General features: G+C 32.6%; 2 protein-coding genes across 13 annotated transcripts; one reads left to right on the forward strand and one right to left on the reverse strand.

Moving 5' to 3' along the window:
* Positions 1 to 4586: 4586 nt before the first annotated feature.
* Positions 4587 to 10792, forward strand: LOC105122642 (Small nuclear RNA activating complex (SNAPc), subunit SNAP43 protein). Of its 11 annotated transcripts, XR_841726.1 has the most exons (9): positions 6687 to 6864; positions 7302 to 7371; positions 7487 to 7613; positions 7955 to 8068; positions 8710 to 8908; positions 9025 to 9072; positions 9271 to 9347; positions 9935 to 10599; positions 10699 to 10792. XR_841726.1 is itself a non-coding variant. In XM_011021875.1 (8 exons), the coding sequence occupies exons 2-8, from the start codon at positions 7315 to 7317 to the stop codon at positions 10246 to 10248; spliced, it is 936 nt and encodes a 311-aa protein (XP_011020177.1). In that variant the 5' UTR covers positions 4587 to 4842; positions 7302 to 7314; the 3' UTR covers positions 10249 to 10791. The 11 variants fall into 11 exon arrangements, 10 of the variants coding, with proteins under 10 accessions (XP_011020177.1, XP_011020184.1, XP_011020186.1 ...); XM_011021875.1 differs by lacking the exon at positions 6687 to 6864 and adding an exon at positions 4587 to 4842 and having other exon boundaries at positions 9935 to 10791; XM_011021882.1 differs by lacking the exon at positions 6687 to 6864 and adding an exon at positions 4587 to 4842 and having other exon boundaries at positions 7534 to 7613; positions 9935 to 10791.
* A 295-nt stretch (positions 10793 to 11087) lies between these two features.
* Positions 11088 to 14537, reverse strand: LOC105122641 (probable galactinol--sucrose galactosyltransferase 6). 2 transcript variants are annotated; one of them, XM_011021873.1, is made up of 6 exons: positions 14317 to 14537; positions 14157 to 14199; positions 12657 to 14041; positions 12355 to 12564; positions 12102 to 12236; positions 11088 to 11958 (listed from the first exon to the last, which is right to left on the reverse strand). In XM_011021873.1, the coding sequence occupies exons 1-6, from the start codon at positions 14457 to 14459 to the stop codon at positions 11271 to 11273; spliced, it is 2604 nt and encodes an 867-aa protein (XP_011020175.1). In that variant the 5' UTR covers positions 14460 to 14537; the 3' UTR covers positions 11088 to 11270. The 2 variants fall into 2 exon arrangements, with proteins under 2 accessions (XP_011020175.1, XP_011020176.1); XM_011021874.1 differs by having other exon boundaries at positions 14157 to 14206; positions 14317 to 14401.
* Between the last annotated feature and the right edge of the window lie 5515 nt (positions 14538 to 20052).

Here is a 20052-nt window from a genome sequence, read left to right on the forward strand (position 1 = left end):
AACCATCACACAAAACATCATATGTGCCACCACATTGGGAAGGCCAGGATTTTATAATTTTAATATTAATACTTTTGATTATAGTGAAAATAATAATATTCATAACACCAATAATAATATTTTTAATTCCAAGAATATTTATAATACAAATAATAATATTTTTATATTAAAAATCTGAACTCTTATAGAAATAATAATATTATAACACAAATAATAAGATCTATGAATATGTTGAATTACAAGAAAAATAATAATATTTGATTTGAATACTTTGAATAATAAGAAAAATAATATTATGTTTTAGATGAATACTTTGTATTCTAAGAAAAATAATAATATTTACAATGTAAATTCTAATATTTTTTATGTTAATACCTAGAATTGTTGAATATTTTTAATAATACTATACCACGAGCTCACTTTTTATTTTTATAAAAAACACTATTAAAATTTATAGTATAAATAATAACATGTTTTTGATATTAATAGTACTATTTTCTTTGAAATTTAATAATTATTTTAATAATAATAATTCTAAAACAAGTAATAATATTTAGAATTAGCTCTTTAAACATGACCCATTAATCTTGGTCTTGATGCTAGACTCATTACCCTTGGATCCGGTGGCATGATCCAAGCGTCAGGTGTCCCCAAGTGGATCGCGAGCATGGACATGCCTAGAACAACTTAAGCACTATGTGTGCGCTAAGGTATATTTAGCTCCCAGACAATAGCTAAATGGCACGTGTGTGTAAATGTGAGCTTAACATTGAGGCATGACCAAAATACCATATGTGCGATGCAAGAACGAACCCGAGCACTACATGGGTGTAAGGGATGTGCCTTTTAGTAACAACAGTTTTAGCAATCCAAACACCATGTGTTCTTGCATTGTTTTTCTTCGATAGTAATAACAGTTTTTAAAAATTTATTAATTTTAGCAATCCAAACACCATGTGTTCCTGCATTGTTTTTCTTCGATAGTAACAACAGTTTTTAAAAATTTATTATTATTAATAATAATAAAAGTAATTTTTATTTTTACTCTTCAAATCAAATTTGTGGGTGTTTTTCAATATTAAAAATATTTTTTTAATTTAGTAGTTATTTTATTAATAATATTAATTATTATAACAATACTAATATTTACAACACAAAAGATAATATTTTTAATATCAATACTTTTGATTATAGTAAAAATAATAATATTATAACACAAATAATAATATCTATGAATATGTTGAATTATAAGAAAAACAATAATATTTTGATATAAATACTTTGAATAATAAGAAAAATAATAATATGTTTTAGATGAATACCTTGTACTCTAAGAAGAATAATAATATTTACAACTCAAATTATAATAATTTTTATATTAATACTCAGAATTGTTAACTATTTTTAATAATACTATGTTGCGGTCTCACCTTTTATTTTTATAAAAAAACATCATAAAAATTTATAATATAAATAATAATATGTTTTCAATATTAATAAAAATATTTCCTTTCAAATTTATTAATTATTTTATTATTAATATTAATTATAATAACAAGAATAATATTTCTAAAACAAACAATAATATTTAGAATCTTATGACATAGGAACCTTGGATCCAGCGTCATAACCTATACACCAAGTGTCCCTTATGGAGCACTGGCATGGCTCCCTCCTAGTGCAACTCAGGTGCCATGTGTACACTAAGGGTGCCCAACATTGAGGAAGCAGCACAAGCACCATATGTACACTTTGTTTGCCATCACTTAAGCAGGCAAGTCAAGCGCCACGTGTGCGTATTAGGTGCTTAGCCCCCAAGTAGGTAGCCCAAGTGCCACGTGTACGCACCTTAAGTTTGGTATGTGGGGCCTACTGGCTACACCCTTACACATCCCCTCACCAAACAGTGTAGTCCACAGCAAAAGCGCACACAATCTACAATACCCACGTTAAAGTGCAATCCACAGTAAATTCACTAACAGTGAACAATATTCCGCGTTATAGTGAAACACTGATAAGTTTTAGTTATAGTTAATTTTTTTTCATGCGTTTAAATATGGGTTAACTTGACTATCTCATTATCTGAGATAGTCTAAAAAGAAAAAAAAAAGTTTAAGACTCAATAATCTAATGCCAAATGATAAAATAAATTTTTTTTTTAAAAAAACCGAAGTTAAATTGGACTAATATTTGAAATCAACAACTCTGGTTATGAGACCATGATGACCATATAGAATACCAAAAACCAAAATTTGACAAAATTCTTAACCATCAAAAAATTAAAAAAAAACAAATAATAATAAAAAATAGAGTGAAAAAAAGAAGAAAATGGATTAAAAAAGGGTGACGCGATGCTTTAGTCGTTGCCACGGAAGGCTCCCAACAACGACTAGGAGGCACCACCTACTCCGCCTAAAAGGTGTGGGCGCCTCCCACTTGTTGGCGTGTGCTCTGCACACATCATCTATTTTTTTTTTAAATTATAGAAAGACCATAATACCCCTGACTCTACGTGAAATTTCTAAGAAATATGAGGTTAAACAACCTAAAATGTCTCTTGATCTTAGGTTGAAAAAAGCTACCTTAAAGGTTTATGCTATAATTATATTGTACAAAAAAATAAAAATCCAAAAACACCCCTTAAACATTAACGGTGTTAATTTTTGTAAGGGTGCGATGAGTAATTACATTGTATAATAAACACATGAAAATATAATTCTACCTTAAAGTGTAATAGGAAAATACTAATAAATTTTAGTTTTATTTGTAATTTTAAAATTAATCGTAGCATCCTAATCAATATTGTTAAACTTGCAAGTTGACTCGTTAAATCATATGATTTCACGAGTGAATATATGCTTAACATGCAAAATTGTTTGAAGAACTTAAAAAACTGATAAAATAAGTAAAATTAGGTGAAATTGGGTGAAATCACGAATTTATAACCATTTTTATGATTTTAACAATAAAAACATATAATGCAATATTTCATGCTTCTAACTATTGTTATTAAAATTATGAGTTGATTTATAAAATTTTATAATTTTATAAGTTAATATGTATATAACATATAAAATGAGATTAAAAACAAGTAAAATTAGAAAAAAATAGATAAAATTAGACTAAGGCCTCGTTTGTCATATTAAAAACAAGTAAAATTAATTAAAATTAGAAAAAATTAGATAAAATTAGACTAAGGCCTCGTTTGTTTGCTGGAAATTAGTTTTTTTTAGAAAGTGAAGTCCGAAAAAGTGAATTATTTTCTAATGTTTAGTAGTGTAATAAAAAATAATTTGGAAAACACTTTTTAGTATTCGATTATGTCATAGAAAATGAGCTGAAAAATAACTTATTAATGCTTTATTTTTCTCAACTTTATTAAAATAATGAGGAACAAATTTTACAAATTAAAAAGTTGAATGAGAATGAAATTGAAAAAAAATATAATTTTATAAATTATCTCAAATAAAATAAATAATAATCAAGATAATAGAGATCAAATCTAAAAAATTAAAAAAAATAAAAGATGAAGAAATTAAAATAATAATAAGTAACGTCATCAAATCTAAAAAAATAAAAAATAAAAAATGAAGAAATTAAAATAATAATAATTAACATCTTATAAATTATTTCAAATAAAATAAGTAACAATCAAAAGAATGAGGACCAAATATAATAAATAAAAAAATTCAATAAAAAAATAATAGGGTAAAAACAAATAAAAATTATAAAAATAAGGACCAAAGTTAATATACAAATTAAATTTTAAGAGATGAAATTAAAAAATAAATATTCAAAATAAAATATAATTAGCAATCAAAAGTTTAAAGACCAAATTTGATATAATCAGTAAATAATATGATATTTCTAAATTTTTTTATAATTTTTAAAAATTATTTTTTATCCAAATTTTATAGAAAAATATTTTTTTAGAAATCAAGTTAAATTTTTTTAACTGAAAAATATTTTTTATTAATTTTTTAATAATAAATAAATATAAAAAAATTACAATATAATTTTTTTAAAAATAAATTTTAAAAAACAAATATACGTCACTGATAAAATCAGACTGATTTTAACGAGTTTGACAAAAAAAAATAAAAATACTGATTCCCTGTCCCTGATTCCCCTGACCCGACCCTCCACACACAGTCCGCTCCCAATATTCCGTTTACCCCTTTGCCCAAATCTCAAATTCTCAAGAATCTCAACCCTAGTCGACCAACACCAGCAGCGCAGCTGGTTCCACACTTCCACTCTCCACTCATCACCAGCAGCGCAAAGATTAATCTCCATTTTTTTCTTTACTTCGTTTGCCTCTGTTCTGATTGTCTCCACTCTCTCAGCTGTTTTTGCATGCCACTGTAAATGAAGCAACAATTTCGTTAGTGGCCAGGTTTGCTTCCTGGGTTCTCTTTTTTTCTGTCATGTTTTATTACGTGGAAGAGGGCCATGAGGCATGAGCCATCAATCTTATATTATTTTTTGGTGGTTTGGTAGTTAAATAATCTTGAACTTGTTAATCTTGCAAAGAGAGGAAATCTTCCTGGTGTTGAAAATCTAGTAAACACATTACTTGCTGTTAATTTCGGTTGGACATTATCTTTGCGTTTTGTTGGATTCTCAGGCTCAGGCTCTCAACCATTAATGATTCAACAATTAACCAGCCACCGTGAGATCGACGGCTTCCTCTTCATCAACAGCACTCTCTTTTTTTCCTGTCATCAACAGCTTTCTCTTCAGTCTTCACCCTTCATCAACAGCGCTTTCATTTTTCCTTTTCTTTTCCCCATCATACACGGCATCCTTTTCGGTCTTCACTGAATCACTACTCATCAACAGGTAATACTTAATTGCTTAGATTGAATTTTTCTTGCTGGAAAGGGATTTTTAGCCCCAGTTGTTCTTTGTCCTATTCCTTGCTTTCTCCTTCTTTTCTCTCCTTACTTGAGTATGTGACACAGAGATGGTCACCAATCATCATAGACAATTACTTTTAATTGCTTGAGTTTGATCCTTTGTTGAGTTCGTTTCAGTAATTCTACTTCGTTCCGGTATAAAACTGGGTTGATTTAAATCAATTAAAATTTTAGAAGTTGATAAAGTTGCTATAGATCTGTGTAGCTGTTCTTGGGTTAGGCTATTTGGAAACTTGCTGGTGATTTTTTTAGGAGAAGGTGTTACTCAATTTATAGATTGTGGAATGTAAATTTTGAGAGAAAATAGAGTGTAAAAACAGAGAAGCAATGTCATTTTTCCTATTTCAAATCATCAAGCAAAACTTAAATTTGCTGAAGACAATAAATTTACCAAATTGAACAACTAGAAAAAGCTCATCTTGCTTGAAGGGTATTGCTGTCCGAATCTTGACTCTGTCGTGATTGCACGGGTAATGATGAGTGAGGAACAATGGAGTCTATAGTTTTCATGTGAGTAATAGATTAGACAAGAGCGTATAAATTTTGGGGAAAAAGTTTGTTTTATCCTCAACTTAATGGGACAATTCAATTTGAAAAAGCTTTGCAAAAAATAAATGCTATTTTTTAAATTGAAATCTGTAATAACCTTTCTGTCACAATTGAAAGTTCTTAAGAGAATTATGATGTATAGCATGATTCTTAAGTACGTTTCATAACAATCAATCCCATTTTTGCTTTTCATATGTTGTCTTAAGTACTCCTTTTATTTTTTCAGTTATGCGGTGGTAAAAAATTTAGAGGTAGAATGAAGAAAATGGAGATTTTTCTTAGTAATCATACATTTGGATAAGCATTTATGCTAACTTGTACCTGCCACTGCCAGGCTATTTGCCATCAGCCAACTCTATTTTGTCTAGCTCTGCAGCAGAAACATTATTAATTATAGCCTTTTTTCCTTAGTTTGATAGTCTCAATTTTTTTTAGTACGTTGATAATGTCATTCCCAATCATCTTTGATTATTACATATATAGTCTCCGTGAGCTTTATAAAGAACATGCAAGAATTTCTCTCTCTTTTTTTTTTGGCTAGTTTCCTTGCGACGTGTGACCGTGTTTTACAGTAACGAAGCCAGTGGTCTCATATTTACAGTGTGCTGATAAATTATTGACTATTTATTGATGATCTTTAAAAAATGTGCTCTCTCCCACACCGACAAAATAAAAAACGCCAATAGCAGGAAGCACCTTGCTTGGAAATTGAGGTAACATTAACGCTGCCAGCAGACGGTACTACAGGTCGCTGAGCTTCAGGCTTTTTTTTTTTTTTAATGTAATTACTGTTATTTTTTTAAAATGTATTAAAATAATCTAAATATATAAAAAAAATTAAATTTTCACACACTTTGATTAGGGGCCACACTCGAATTTTCAACTTGAAATCAGTCTCACTATTCCTCGTAAGTTTGTGGGTTTGTTTGTTATTTGCTTTCTTTGATTCTAAATTGCAAATACACTACAAGTATTTGAATCTTTTTCACCAATTACATAAAACATTCCTTCCATAGTTACCTCAAAGCAAAGGTTACAAGGAAGGGTTTTAGTATTTACTTCTCTATGATTCTTTCCTGTTTAGAACATTAACCATCCGCATTTTTTATTTATTTTCACTTATGGATTATTACTAAAACATATTTACATAAAATAAATTGCCTAAGCAAGATTAGTATCCTCTTATAGTATGTTAAACGTGATATATTATATTCTTAGACAAAAAAATAAAAATAAAATTAAAATCAATAAAACAAACTTGCTGGACTATTTTCTCTTGTCCCTGAGAACTGCGGCTTTATGTTGTGGCATAAGATGCGCCTCGACTTTGCTTGGATCCAACCACTTTAGAGGGTGGAGATTGAAAAACATTCCATTAGGGACAATAACCAGTACGGTAAAAAACACTCCACATGAGAAAATTAGCATCGTCGTTAGAAACAATCGAAAACCAAAGCACCACAAAAACTCTCTTCTTTTCTGTCTTTTTTATGGTTTCTCTCTGTTTTAATTTTGTTTTTTTGGGTTAACATAGAAAGAAATATTATTCAAATAAAGATAGGACATTTATGGCCAAAAAATCCTCTTTTTTGATCCTTTCTAAAAGTGTATTTCAGAGCTTGCTCATTCCAAGATATTGCTTATTCAATTCTTAACATGGGTTTGTTCTTGTTCAATTAGAGATATGAATTTAGTCCCTTTCTTGCTTTCTTTCTCCGTTTAAAATCTTGAAATTGAACTCAATGGTTACTTAGGTTCTTATTTTTCTTGTTGATATTGTTTTTCCAAAGGGTTACTGGAATTAATATTGTCCTTGTGTTTTAATATTTGAAGAGTCTCTGGCGCTATGGACCTGTCTCCATTCAAGCTGGACATTGATGAGCTTATAAATGAGTTTGTTGAGGTATTTACTAGGATTTGTTATTTTGGGCTGTTTTTATTTTGTTTAGCTATTGTTTTTCAGGAAGGGTTATTATGTTTTGATTGTTTTAACAGTTGTGGTGTTCGGGAACTGTTAGGGTGAGTTTACAACTTTGGCTGATATGAAAAGAGTATGGCTTTCCAGGAAGTTTACCTACATCTTTGAGGCTAGTCCTCCTACCAAATTGGCCTTCTTTATGCAGTCGTTGTATGCTCATACAATTGGTGAGCTCTCACCGACTTGATTTTTGTGTTGTCATTGAAGCAAATAATGTTTGCTAGAATCCAGTTGTCGTTGTGAGTTCTTCTTCAGTTTAAAAATTGTTGCCCTGGTTATATTTTATAAAGCCCGTTTCTGATAATGGACAAGTCCCGTCTGGGGCTGGATAGTTTTTGGATCATGTTGCTTTCTCATCAGATTTCTTGAGACATATTTAAGCGAGAGCTTGTTTAATCTTATCATGCTCATAGTGAATTTAGATGATTATCTCCTTACAATTAAATCAAGGATTTTTTAATTCAATTTCTAATGCAAATTTTGCTAACCAACATGCAATCAATTGCAGGTCACATGATTAGCACTTCTTCTTTATCACAAAGGCTAGGAGGCCTGTATTGCCTTTACTGTCTTTATGAGACTCAACCATTCAAGCCTCCTTTCAAAATCTACTTCTCTCTTGGTATATCTGCACTTTCTGCATAAACTTTATCTTTAATGTACTTAATTTTGAGGTTTAGTTTATTATGATGAGGTTGAGCTATGTGCCCTGCCATATTATGAAGCTTTTGCACAAATTTTCCTTGTTTCTTATCTGAATGGCAGGTGACGTGCAATTTGGCTTTCAAATTAATTCTTTGATTCTTCTTACCAGATCTAATTGATTACATATTACTGTGTGACTTTTGGTTGTTTTGAATTATTCTGGCACACTAATATTTTATTAAAATTGGAAGTTACCTCAGACAAACTACTTCTGCTAGGTCTTATTCTAACTCATCAGAATTGGTGTCGTGAATCATCTTTTCCATTCTTTTCTTTGTGGGGCCACTCTTGTATTCAGCCATGAACAAACAGGGTTTTCGCATTGTATTGTCAGTGTCCTTGTGATTAATTTTTTTCATTGGTTGGACTTTTAGGTTTAAAGTGAACATGCTTAAGGGTTTTTCTTCGTGTGAACTCTCTCCCATTTGGAAGCATTTTATTGCTCTTGATCATGTTGAGGTGAATTAAGTGATGATAGTAATAATGAAGTTATGATTAACTGAAGTTTTGTTTTCCCTTCTCTTTTTCACCATCTTATTTCTTCTTGTTATCTGACAGGAGAGCTGAAGAAACTCAAGACCCTTGTTATAAATGCAAAAGAACATGGAATAAAAGTTGTACCTGCTTTGGTCAAAAGGATGCTAGAAAAGAACATGTTTCTCTTTGGGTTTGTGGACTTACATGAAAGTTCTGTTAGTGAGACAGTGAACCAACTCACAGAATTGCAAGATGCCCGTGTGCAAGTTGCATATAAGAAGTATGTTTCCTAAAGTTGATATGATTTATTCCAATCTAATAGCATGATTAGTCAGGTTTCAGGTTTCAAAATATTCTATGGATCCTCTTATTGCTCCACTGCTTTCTTTATAACAGGTTATTTGATGATACTCGGATTGAGCAGTTCCTCCATATGGACATGGTATGTTGCATAACTCCTCATGTGAAGGTTTTACTTAGGTTCCACTAGATCAATAGTTGCAAATAGGCCCCGCCTTCTTTTCCTATTTTGAAAATAGTTACCTGTAGGTATAATGATTTTACAATGCTCACAGTTGGTGCCATGGTTTTCCTCTTCTTTTTTTCTCCCTGAATAAGCTTGTGGATTGAACTGCATCTGCAGGGTATGGAATTTGATTTAGAGATGCTCAAGAAAATGTCAACAGAATATGCAGAGGCGAAGAAACATGCCATCAGAGGTATGTTCTTTTATCCATCTCATATCTGTATTTAAAAGTTATAGACTGAATAAGCATCAAATCGTGAAAGTAACATGTGTATTCTTCCTTAATATACCTGTATCTGTATTGCCTAGCAGAGCTAGTGATTTTAGCTGTTACCAGATGCAAAACTAGTTTATCAATTCACTTTTTTTTTAACACTAAGAAGCTACATTTACTTGTTGCTGATTTTTTGAATTTATCTAATTGTTGAATTTTTGGTTATCCTCCAATTTTTACTAGGATAAATGGTCGGGGTGGTAGAGTTTTTCTAAATATATTTGATTGCTTAGTTATTTCCATAACAGTTTGTGTTTATTCTTATTGTCGATTTGATACTCAACCCAAAAGTTTCTCTGTGATTTCTTATATGCATTATTTATGGTGCTGTATAAACTTTGAAGCACATAACAGTTATTAATATCTAAACCATGTTAAATATGCTTGGTCCAGATATCATGGAGTCTCCCAATTTATATTTCCCTTTCAAAATTCTTTCAGTATCTATAACGTATTTAATTTACCACACTTCTGCTTGTTTTTTTTTTTATATATTTTTTTTACAGAAGCAAACAAGGCGGTAGATGTCCAAAACATACAGCATATATCAGATGATAGGGAGTTTATTGGAGATGAAGTTGAGAGGATCACAGAGAACTGGAATGTCCAAAGGCAAGTGTTTTATCAGCAAACAGGACTGAATCAACGTCATGCTCAAAAAGATGAGCAACAACATCAACCACAGCACAAAAAACATGAACAGCAAGATGATGATTTTGGTGATGAATTTAGTCATCAACTGGAACTGCAACTAATTGAAGAAGAACAGCTACAACAAAAAGAAGAGGATGATGAATCTAATCATGAATTGGAGCTGTAACTTTCTGTAAAATAGCCCTAATAATATAGCAACAAAATGGTGAGGAATTATGCTACGAAAACCAGGACAAATAGGAATGCCATGGTTTAGGACATAATTATCTAGCAAGGTGATCATTCCAATCAAGGATGCTGCGGAATTTTGTGATTAGACTGCTGCAATTCTAACCTCCCTTCAAGACCATCACCAGGACCTTTTTCAGTTTATGGAAGAGAAAGCTGATGGGTTTTCTGGATAGGTTTTTCAAGTTACTGAATTTATTATCAGAACACAAAAGGGATATCTCTGTAAAAAACTTATGTCAGTATATGTTGAGAATGGCATCTTGAAACAATTGGAGTCATTTTTATTGTTCTTCTTTGCCATTGGTCTGCATCCTCATGACGTCTATAAACCTAGCTTTTCCAGTTCCATTAGGGCCCCTTGTCCCACCCTCCTAGTACCAAGAAGATTTTTTTTTCTGCTAATGCCATCCATGTCTAGTTTTGATGATTGAATACTTATTGATTTTAAGTGCAGATAAAGTTCAGATTGGTTTTCTCTCGTTTATTTTGTTCCACTGGATTCAAGTTATTGTGTTACAATCATCGAAGGATTAATCAATGCGTTTTTTATTATCAATATCCCATGAATCATGCTTTCACTGAAGGGAGCAATTGAAGTGTATTCCCTTTCTTTTCTGGTTTCCAGCTGTTCTCGTTTATGTTTGATTAATAAAAGGAGGAAACATTAGTTTTTGGTTGATCATCACCATTTTCAATGATTCAGATTATATGAAATGGCATGGAGTTGGATTTTTGCGAGAGTCTTAAGTTATTTGAGTTCAGCCCAGAACAGAGTATTGATTAAACAGGTAAATAGCAGAATTTTTATTTGACCATTCCCCCTCAATTCCTCACATGATTAAATGAACTAGTAAACTACAAAGGGAAGAAAATTAGAGGGGAAACATGCAAGTACAAGAAATACCCCAATACCCAAACCTCCTATGTAGCCCTTAACTGTATTCTAACAGAATTTTCCTATGACTCAATCTCAACAACATGAAGTTTGCCCTCCTCAGGCAAGCTATCCAAGCTAAAACCAACCAACCCAGAATTCGAATCATACACAAAATCAACCACATTTGAGTCCACAATGCACTTCCTTGGCTTAGCAGATGAATAAGCACCAAACCTGCCACACCCTTTAACCTCTACGCAAACTTTCCCTACCAATTCATCGCTATAGTTCCCCACCCTCTCTTCAGTCACACCACTACTTTCACCCCTGTATCCATCATCAAGCTCTGATAATTCAGCACCACCTCTCACTTCATACTTCAGCCCCTCAATGGCTCCACCTGCATTGAACATGTTGATTAGCCCTAAGGGTGAAAAGCTGAACCCAGGTGCTAAAACCTTGATGGGTGTTACAGTGAATATGTCATGCTCAAGGACTTTGAGTGACACTGGCAATGCTGCATTGTAAGGGAGGGTGATTAGCTCTCCTGTCCGATGACAGTAGAAAGCACAATTGCCATCCCAGTTGGGGTCCGTGGCAGCTTCAGCGATGAGGTGAACATCACGACCCCTGATAGCGCCTGTTAGGGCCTCAGTTTTGGTTTGGTGGAAAGCGTTCTTTTTTTCAGTGCTGCTCCAAGCTGCTCCTTGGCAATTGTAGACACCTAGGACCCCTGTGAACTTGTTCATGCTCCATATTTTCAATAAGCTGCAATCAAAGAAAAACTGTTTAAGAAAAATCCCCATAATGCAACATTTCTAGGATAAGAAATTAGCTAAAATTCAGATCACAATATTTTCATCATGCTAGCTAGCTTAGATGACAAAACTATCAAGAAGAAAAAGACTTACCTCACTCCATCACGGGCAGGGTCAGAGAACAAGCAGTCAGAGGTGGGCCTTCCAGGCAAACGAGCTCGAAGAATAGACCCATCGGGAAGTACCACCTTCTTTAGTAGCTCAAAGTTGTGCTTCCCAGGTGCATCACTGCTCATAAAAAATGTTACCACAAACATTTAGCAAATGACATAGCACAAAAATATTTGATGATATCTGAATTTAACATGGTAATTTTGATTGATGATGAAGGGCTAGGATTTATTACCTGACATAGATGGGTCCACCACTAATAGCCCTAGCAGAAGCATGATACTCTGCAGCTGCATGTAGAGAATGGAACATGTCCCAATCAGGCAACATGAACTCTCCCAAGAAAACACTGTTATATGCCACTGCTGCTATATGAATGGTGTGTGATACAGGATCACGCGGGTAGAAGTCATCTGATGCTCTCACTATTGCTGTTTGTTTGGAGCTGCGCCATGACATTTCAATGCAAAAAAAATCACATCAGGAAAAAGCCCCAAGCTTGCCAAAAAAAACAAAGAAGAAGAAAAGGAAACTTACCAGTACAAAGCATCTGTGTTATGGCTCATGCAAGCAATGCAGCCATTATCAAGGAAGTTCCTAGCAACAGAAGCATCAAGGGCCTGATGATATTGCCTAGTCAATTCAACCCTTCCTCCTAAACCAGCACCTAGTGTCTCCAAAATACATTGAACATCCACCTTAACCCCATCGATACCAGCTGCTGCCAAATAACTATGCAACTCATTATAAAACCTGTGCACATTTTTCGGATTCACTAACCCTAATCCCTGCAACGCCAATGCATCGTTTTTCCATGTGGGCTCATTCTCCACCACCCCCTTTGACACCATTGGATACTTCATCATTGACCCATATTCCTCCATCTCCTTAACTCCTGGACGGACCCCACCCCAATAACCAGTAATAGCATGCCACACATACACATATTTTAACCCGTGTTTTTCTTTAGCTATATTCACTATGCTCTTGATCCCCGCTGCTGGATCATCTTTCTTCTGGAACTTTGCGTTCTCTTTAATCCCAGTCAACCTAAGCAACGGTTGCTGATCTTGTTTACTCACATCTTGACCATTGGTTTCCTCTTCTGGGTCACGACCAACTGATTGCCATCCATCATCAATGATCACAAATTTTGGCGGGGTACCACCAGAAGCTAGACTTTGTAGCCCAGCTTCTACCCCTTCTTGAGTCACTTCTTGATAAAAGGCATCCCAGGTACACCAACCAAAATGATCAACAATTCCAGGCAATTTTTTCTCTTGCCGTTGACGAAAAGTCTTCAGATGCAACTTAACGGCTCTAACAGCCTCCGTTATTGTCCTAAACGGATCGGTCCCGGCATGAATGAACAAAGTGTGAGTAAACGACGACGTTTTGGTCTCTGCATCACCACTCTCCAAACAGAGTTCAAGCTCATCGCTAACATTCCCCTGCAAACAAGCCCTAAATGACCCTTCAATCAACGGCAGAAATACAGTGTAAACAACCTGATTATCTTCATCTCCACCGTCTGATTCAAGGTGGGACCCATCTTTAGTTTCCACTAATAAAAACTGTGTCTCTAGAGGAATATCTCTCCCTTGATCCCCCATTTTCTGAGCCATCCACCACAGCTTGAACCGGAAACAAGCCATGAACCGAACATCACGTAAGGCGCCCAAAGAAGTCACGTGTCTACTATTTTCTTGATCGAACACCGCACCTAAAAACACTCCCTCCACCGGACCTGAAGTTGAACCGGATGTTGCTATCACATTGTCTGGCACACCAGTCAATATTGTCCGGTCTTTAACGATCAATTTCCTGTCCGAAATACGAACCGCTGGTTTGATCGTCATTGCTTCCTTTTCCTCTTCCTTTCTGTCTTCCTTTTTTAAATGTTTTAATGGAACTTCACTTCTCTGCGATTATAAACGCATACAGTAATGAGATACATCAAAATCAAAACTACTATAAATACACATTACAGAAAAATAATGGGGCATTGGGAAGCTAAAGAAAAGATGAAGAATTTACCTTAAATGCCAATAAAGAGAGTGCTTTATAATTCGAAGAATACCTACAAACTCCAAGAGACGAAACAGGGTATCAAATTATGTTCAAATTTTCTCAGAAACCAAACAGAAAAGAACAGCAAAAACAATGGATAAACATGGAAAAGAAAAGGGATAAATACCAGAAACAGAAGGCTTTTTTGGTTTTTGCTTTACAGAAGTTTGGAGAGATCCCGATAGAAGACGAAGGTAAGTGAAAATGAGGTCTGCTATTTATAGTACAAGATTGTGGATTGACATTACTGTAACAAAAATTTGACAACATTTTCTTTTTCTCCTATGAACCTCGTCTCTGTTGTGGTTTCTTGTCTCTGTAAGAGATTAGAATCCTTCTTTCTGGGATTTCTTAATGCCAAAAAACAGCTTTAATTATTACCAACGGTATAGATAAGACCTTTTTAAGATTCTAACGGCAGACTGATCCGCCACGTCGGATCCACGAAATACCAGTCCACTTACCCGGTTCTAAGAACGTGGACTATCATTCTTTGACAGCAAGGTTCACGTTTTTTCTACGAATTTACGGCTCATAGCTTGACGTGTAATGTCTTGAGCTTGTACAGGTGGTGTTTAGGGTTTGGGTGCATGGAGAATACAATGTATCGGGTGTGGGTTTGTTTTTGTTTCTTTTAGGGCACCATAAACCATTATAAGTGCTGATCTGTGTCCACGTACTCGCTTTTTGGTGTCTCTTTCTTGAAAGGAAGCCAAGTTGTAGCTGTCATTAAGATCACTCCACGTGGATGTAAAAGGGTCAGAGATCATCTGACGGTTGGGACAATTTGCTTATTTTAACCAGCCTCTCAATAATTGTCCATTTCATTTGCCACGTTATTAGTGTTAAAAACGAGCACGGTTATCGTGCTCAGTGGCCAAGCACGTTGATGATTGCGCGCGCGCAAAATATTTGACTATTCATTGATGCGTGAGAGGACTTTGATATTTTATTTTACTAATTCCACCATGCGTAAAAATATGTTAAAATATCAGAGTTGGTTTATTTTGGTAAATTTACTTGCGTGGCGGTCCATCCTAGTTAATTTATTTTAGTGTTATTAAACACATTCTAATTAGATTGCTAATCAATCTAAAATCAAATCCAAGTCAAGTTTTCATGTTAAAGGATAGAGATTGACGTGATCATTCATGATTTTCCTGGTCAAAGTCTAAATAAAATTATATGTGATTTTATTTAAAAAAATTCAAAACAGGATTTTTTATTTTAAAAAATAAATAAATCTTGAAGCTATACCGCAGTAACCTCGTAAATACTTTACTTAAAACTTTAAAGAAAAAGCAGGATGTTTTATTTTTTTTAAAAAAGATCTCGAAGCTATACGGCAGTAACCTTGGAAATACTTTACTTAAAACTTTAAAGAAAAAAATTAGTAATTGTGGGAAAAGTTGGTTGGAATCTATCCTTGATATTAAGCCAAAAAGAAAAGGACTAACATTTAGCATAAGTAATACTTAAGCGATTTAATCCCTTGGTTTAAGGCAAGGAAATAAATTCTAATTTTTCTAGAAGATAACGTGCATATGGTGCTGCATTCACATTAATTTCCTTGTATTTAGAGTAAATTTATTCTTATGGTCAAATTAAAATACTGAAATTAGATTTTTTATAAGTTTAAGGCAGAGTAATGAGTGCACTTCTGTTCAAAATCATTTGATAACCCACGTTAGCTCAGGAAAGGATCCACGGTATTATAATTTGACGAAGGTAATATTTATTTTTGTGTTTTAAAAATATTTTTAAAAATATTTAATTTTTTATTTTAAATTAATATTTTTTTTTATATTTCCAAATCATTTTAATATAGTAATCCAGAAATTAATTAGCAACTTAAGTACATCAGATAATGCAAATCAATAGAAAAGTCAACCAATGCACACAGTCAAAAATTATATATTTCATAGGTAGAGCATGGGACCAAAACCAGTGTTCCCGTCTGCTGCCACGTGGGAAATCTGGGAGTGGAAGGTGGTACTCGACGATGTGGTCTCTTTTCAAGAGCATCCCGTAACACGCATCTATTGTTTCTGTCTGTCTTGATATAGATTGAATTGTTAGTATATACATACATCAATTATTTGGGATTCAATGATGCATGCATATAAATATGGCTATATATTCTGCTCCGAGTTTGGAAAGAATGACGGAGTAGCATAGTTTACGTTGAGAGATTCATAAAATCTTAAAGTTTAGCATCAAGAAAATATTATTTTTATTTTAATCCATAATATCAACGTAGAAGATATACTTTTAAAATCAAAAGAATAAACACTTACTCATAATAAATTGATTAAAAAAATGCTATTATTATCATATAATTAGAAAATAAAATCCGATCAATGTTCGATCAATTAATGAGTCGAGCAAGATTACACGATATTAAACCTCTAATTAACGAGGAAAGAAAACTAAATTAACATCACTTCATTGTCGCATCAAACGCTAATCCAGAAATTAATTAGCAACTTAAGTACATCAGATAATGCAAATTAATAGAAAAGTCAACCAATGCACACAGTCAACCAAGATATATAGTTACCTTAAAAATCGACAGAAAAGTTTTGCAGTTTTTCAAGAACACAATCCAAAGCATCTTCGATCATCATCCATGGCTAAAGACAAGAAATTGCCGAGCTGCATTACAGTGCCACATGGTGGTTGCTCTTCTATCCATAGCTCGCTACGGGCGTCGGTAGCTAGAAACTACTCCAACCTCATTATAATTAAACACAATTACTTTAAAGTTAAGGGAAAATTATAGATTAATCTCTGATTTTCTGCCACTTTTCTTGGAAGTTTTTTTACGTCAAGAGACGAATCCCCGTCTTGTAAGAAAGCCTAGCTTTGTTTTCTTCTTTCCTGGTTACTTGCTTCACGTCTTCGCTTAACTCTTTCTCAACCAATTTCCTATTGATCACCCCGTTGATTTTTCTCCTTCATAATTAATGATGTGCAAGTTAATAAATTCGAGAAATAATGTATCAGTTGGTCTTTGATGTTAATGAGCTAATAGATTTCATTGTAATTAAAATCAATTATCTATCCATTTACACACATTGAAGATGTACTAACCTTCAATATTATAGCCGGAAATTTATTACCTCCCAGAATATGTGGCTGTTTATTAATTGAGTTCCACACAAACCTAATCTGATATATATATATAACAAAAAAAGAGCATAAAAAGACAAATTAAATAACAATTTTTTTTGGATAATTGTTATATTCATATAAAAAGAAAGGTATAGAGTCCGCAGTAGCAAAGTTCATTAATCATCTAGCAGTGGGAAATAATATATGTTTTTTATGTTTATTTATTGTACTTTAAAATAAACATGACAATAAAAATACTTTTGTAGAATATTGAATACAACTATAAAAGTGGTATAAACTATAAAAGAATTATAATATTTTACTATACGTCATTTCATAATAAAATGGAAAAATTATAAAATTAAGATATCATGCATATAATTAATTAAACAAATGTGTAGATATCATTTATATAATTAATTAAACAAATGTGTTTACTAACACTAACAAGAAAAAAAAACTAAAGCAAATGGTGTTTTATTGTATGCCAGGACAAAAGTGCATTATTAATAAGCATTGTTCTATATTGTTCATCAAAAAATAAAATATTATATTTATCCCTGAATAATCTTTTAATAATTATTGAAACTAGAAAAAAAAAACCCTAGCCTGAAAACTTAAATTTTCTCCACTGACTAGTAGAAAAATAAAATTTTACTCTAGCAATTCACAAATTCCAATATATTTTAGTTTTTTTTAGTAGGTTGAGTTAAAAAAAAAAGAGCTTGATAAAAGAAAGTAAGGCTTGCACAGTAAGGTATCATGACTGTGAGTGTCAATTGTACAAGAAAATTAGTACAATCAATGGTGATATAAATTTATGTATTTTTAAAATATTTAAAAAAAGTTCAAATTTTTTATTTTTTATTTTATTTAAAATTAATATTTTTTTAATATTTTTAATATATTTTAAAATAAATTATTTTAATACAATTTCATATAAAAAATATTTCAAAAAATAACCACACATATTCTACCCAGCACCTTTAATATTTTCTCCATAGATGCGTAGATAGCCATGCCATTGCTGTTGATGACAACAATCACAAACGGTTCTCCTCACAATCCTTCAGATGAGCTTCCAAACACTATTTGCGGAGAATCAAGATCGTGTGAAAACTGATGTTGCATACACTAACCTAATGTCTCCGAGGTTTTTTGAGAAATCATTACATGAATCTAGTTTATTGGAACAATACACTCATATTTTCTGCCAATCAGCCAAACAGTTGAGACAATTAACCACTGTTCTAGGATTTTTTTTAATTTTAAAAGTGTTTTTTTAAATGATTTTTTAAATTCATATTTTTTTGATGTTTTCAGATATTTTAATATATTTATATAAAAAATAATGTTAAAAAATACCATTTAAATGTATTTATGAAAAAAAAAACTTGTTTATGTAAATAATCTGTCCTTCAATTCGGGAACTGGAGAGCTGAAGAATATGCAAGCTGAAACACAGTAGCCCAATCATAGCCGGGCTTTATTGTTCAGACCTTGATACCATAACCAGATCATTGCTCAGATCCAAGTTGGTCCATGTCCAGGAGATATTGGATCGCATCAAGAGACCAAACCACGGTTGGGAAACAAATCAGGTTACTTGTAACAACAAAAACTCTCGCAGACAAAAAAAAAAAACTATTACTTCAATTTGTTTGTTTTTCTCTTCTAAATATCATTTTTAGTATTTTTTTTAATAATTTTAATGTTCTAACATTAAAAATTAAAAAAAATTATTTTGATATATTTTCAGATAAAAAATACTCCACACCAGAATGCTAAATATTATATGCAAAATTGCGTCCCCTCCTTTCTCATCAGTCAAAGAAACTACAATAGTATGATATAAAAGATTAGCACACATGACAAATTTCCCTCAGCAAATTGTGAAGCCTTTTACTTCATTTGAAAACAGTCTCAAAATAACAGTTCTAGTCTAAAGGTGGAAGAACATGCCCCGCCCATCTTTAGAATTACTCTCCCTTGCACATTAAAAGTTTATATGCCTTTGAAGTTTGAACCATCCCTCTACAAACTATTCCAATCCAACCCCAAAATAGCCCATACCATAAAGCCGATCTTACCCGTGCCTCATTCCTTATTAAACAGTTATTTACAAAAATGGTAAACTTTATTCTAATCCTTATAGATTCTACAATGCTCAACTTCAATGAACATAGTTTAAAACTTTTCATATCCATCTCATAATTCTCAAAAAGTTTCAATATGATCCTTGTTGTTAAATTAGCTAAGCAGCTAGCAAGACCCCTTTTTTGGATTTTTCCGCCTGGTATTTTTTTTTTCACTTTCATTTTTGAATTTTTACCAGAGAAGCAAAAGAAGTAGGAAAAAGAGAAATTAAGTCTAACATTAAAAATTAAAAAAAATTATTTTGATATATTTTCAGATAAAAAATACTCCACACCAGAATGCTAAATATTATATGCAAAATTGCGTCCCCTCCTTTCTCATCAGTCAAAGAAACTACAATAGTATGATATAAAAGATTAGCACACATGACAAATTTCCCTCAGCAAATTGTGAAGCCTTTTACTTCATTTGAAAACAGTCTCAAAATAACAGTTCTAGTCTAAAGGTGGAAGAACATGCCCCGCCACAAGCATCCATTACTCTCCCTTGCACATTAAAAGTTTATATGCCTTTGAAGTTTGAACCATCCCTCTACAAACTATTCCAATCCAACCCCAAAATAGCCCATACCATAAAGCCGATCTTACCCGTG

The sequence above is a fragment of the Populus euphratica genome, unplaced genomic scaffold, assembly GCF_000495115.2.
Source record: "Populus euphratica unplaced genomic scaffold, PopEup_1.0 scaffold20.1, whole genome shotgun sequence".
NCBI classification, from domain to species: Eukaryota; Viridiplantae; Streptophyta; class Magnoliopsida; order Malpighiales; family Salicaceae; genus Populus; species Populus euphratica.

Coding starts and splice junctions, on each gene's coding strand:
- LOC105122642 (XM_011021875.1), top strand. CDS start 7,315: ATGGACCTGTCTCCATTCAAGCTGGACATTGATGAGCTTATAAATGAG. Junction 7,614..7,954: donor GTTGTATGCTCATACAATTG/GTGAGCTCTCAC, acceptor AATCAATTGCAG/GTCACATGATTAGCACTTCT. Junction 9,348..9,934: donor GAAGAAACATGCCATCAGAG/GTATGTTCTTTT, acceptor TTTTTTTTACAG/AAGCAAACAAGGCGGTAGAT.
- LOC105122641 (XM_011021873.1), bottom strand. CDS start 14,459: ATGTTGTCAAATTTTTGTTACAGTAATGTCAATCCACAATCTTGTACT. Junction 14,200..14,316: donor AAAAAAGCCTTCTGTTTCTG/GTATTTATCCCT, acceptor TGGAGTTTGTAG/GTATTCTTCGAATTATAAAG. Junction 11,959..12,101: donor CCTGCCCGTGATGGAGTGAG/GTAAGTCTTTTT, acceptor CTTTGATTGCAG/CTTATTGAAAATATGGAGCA.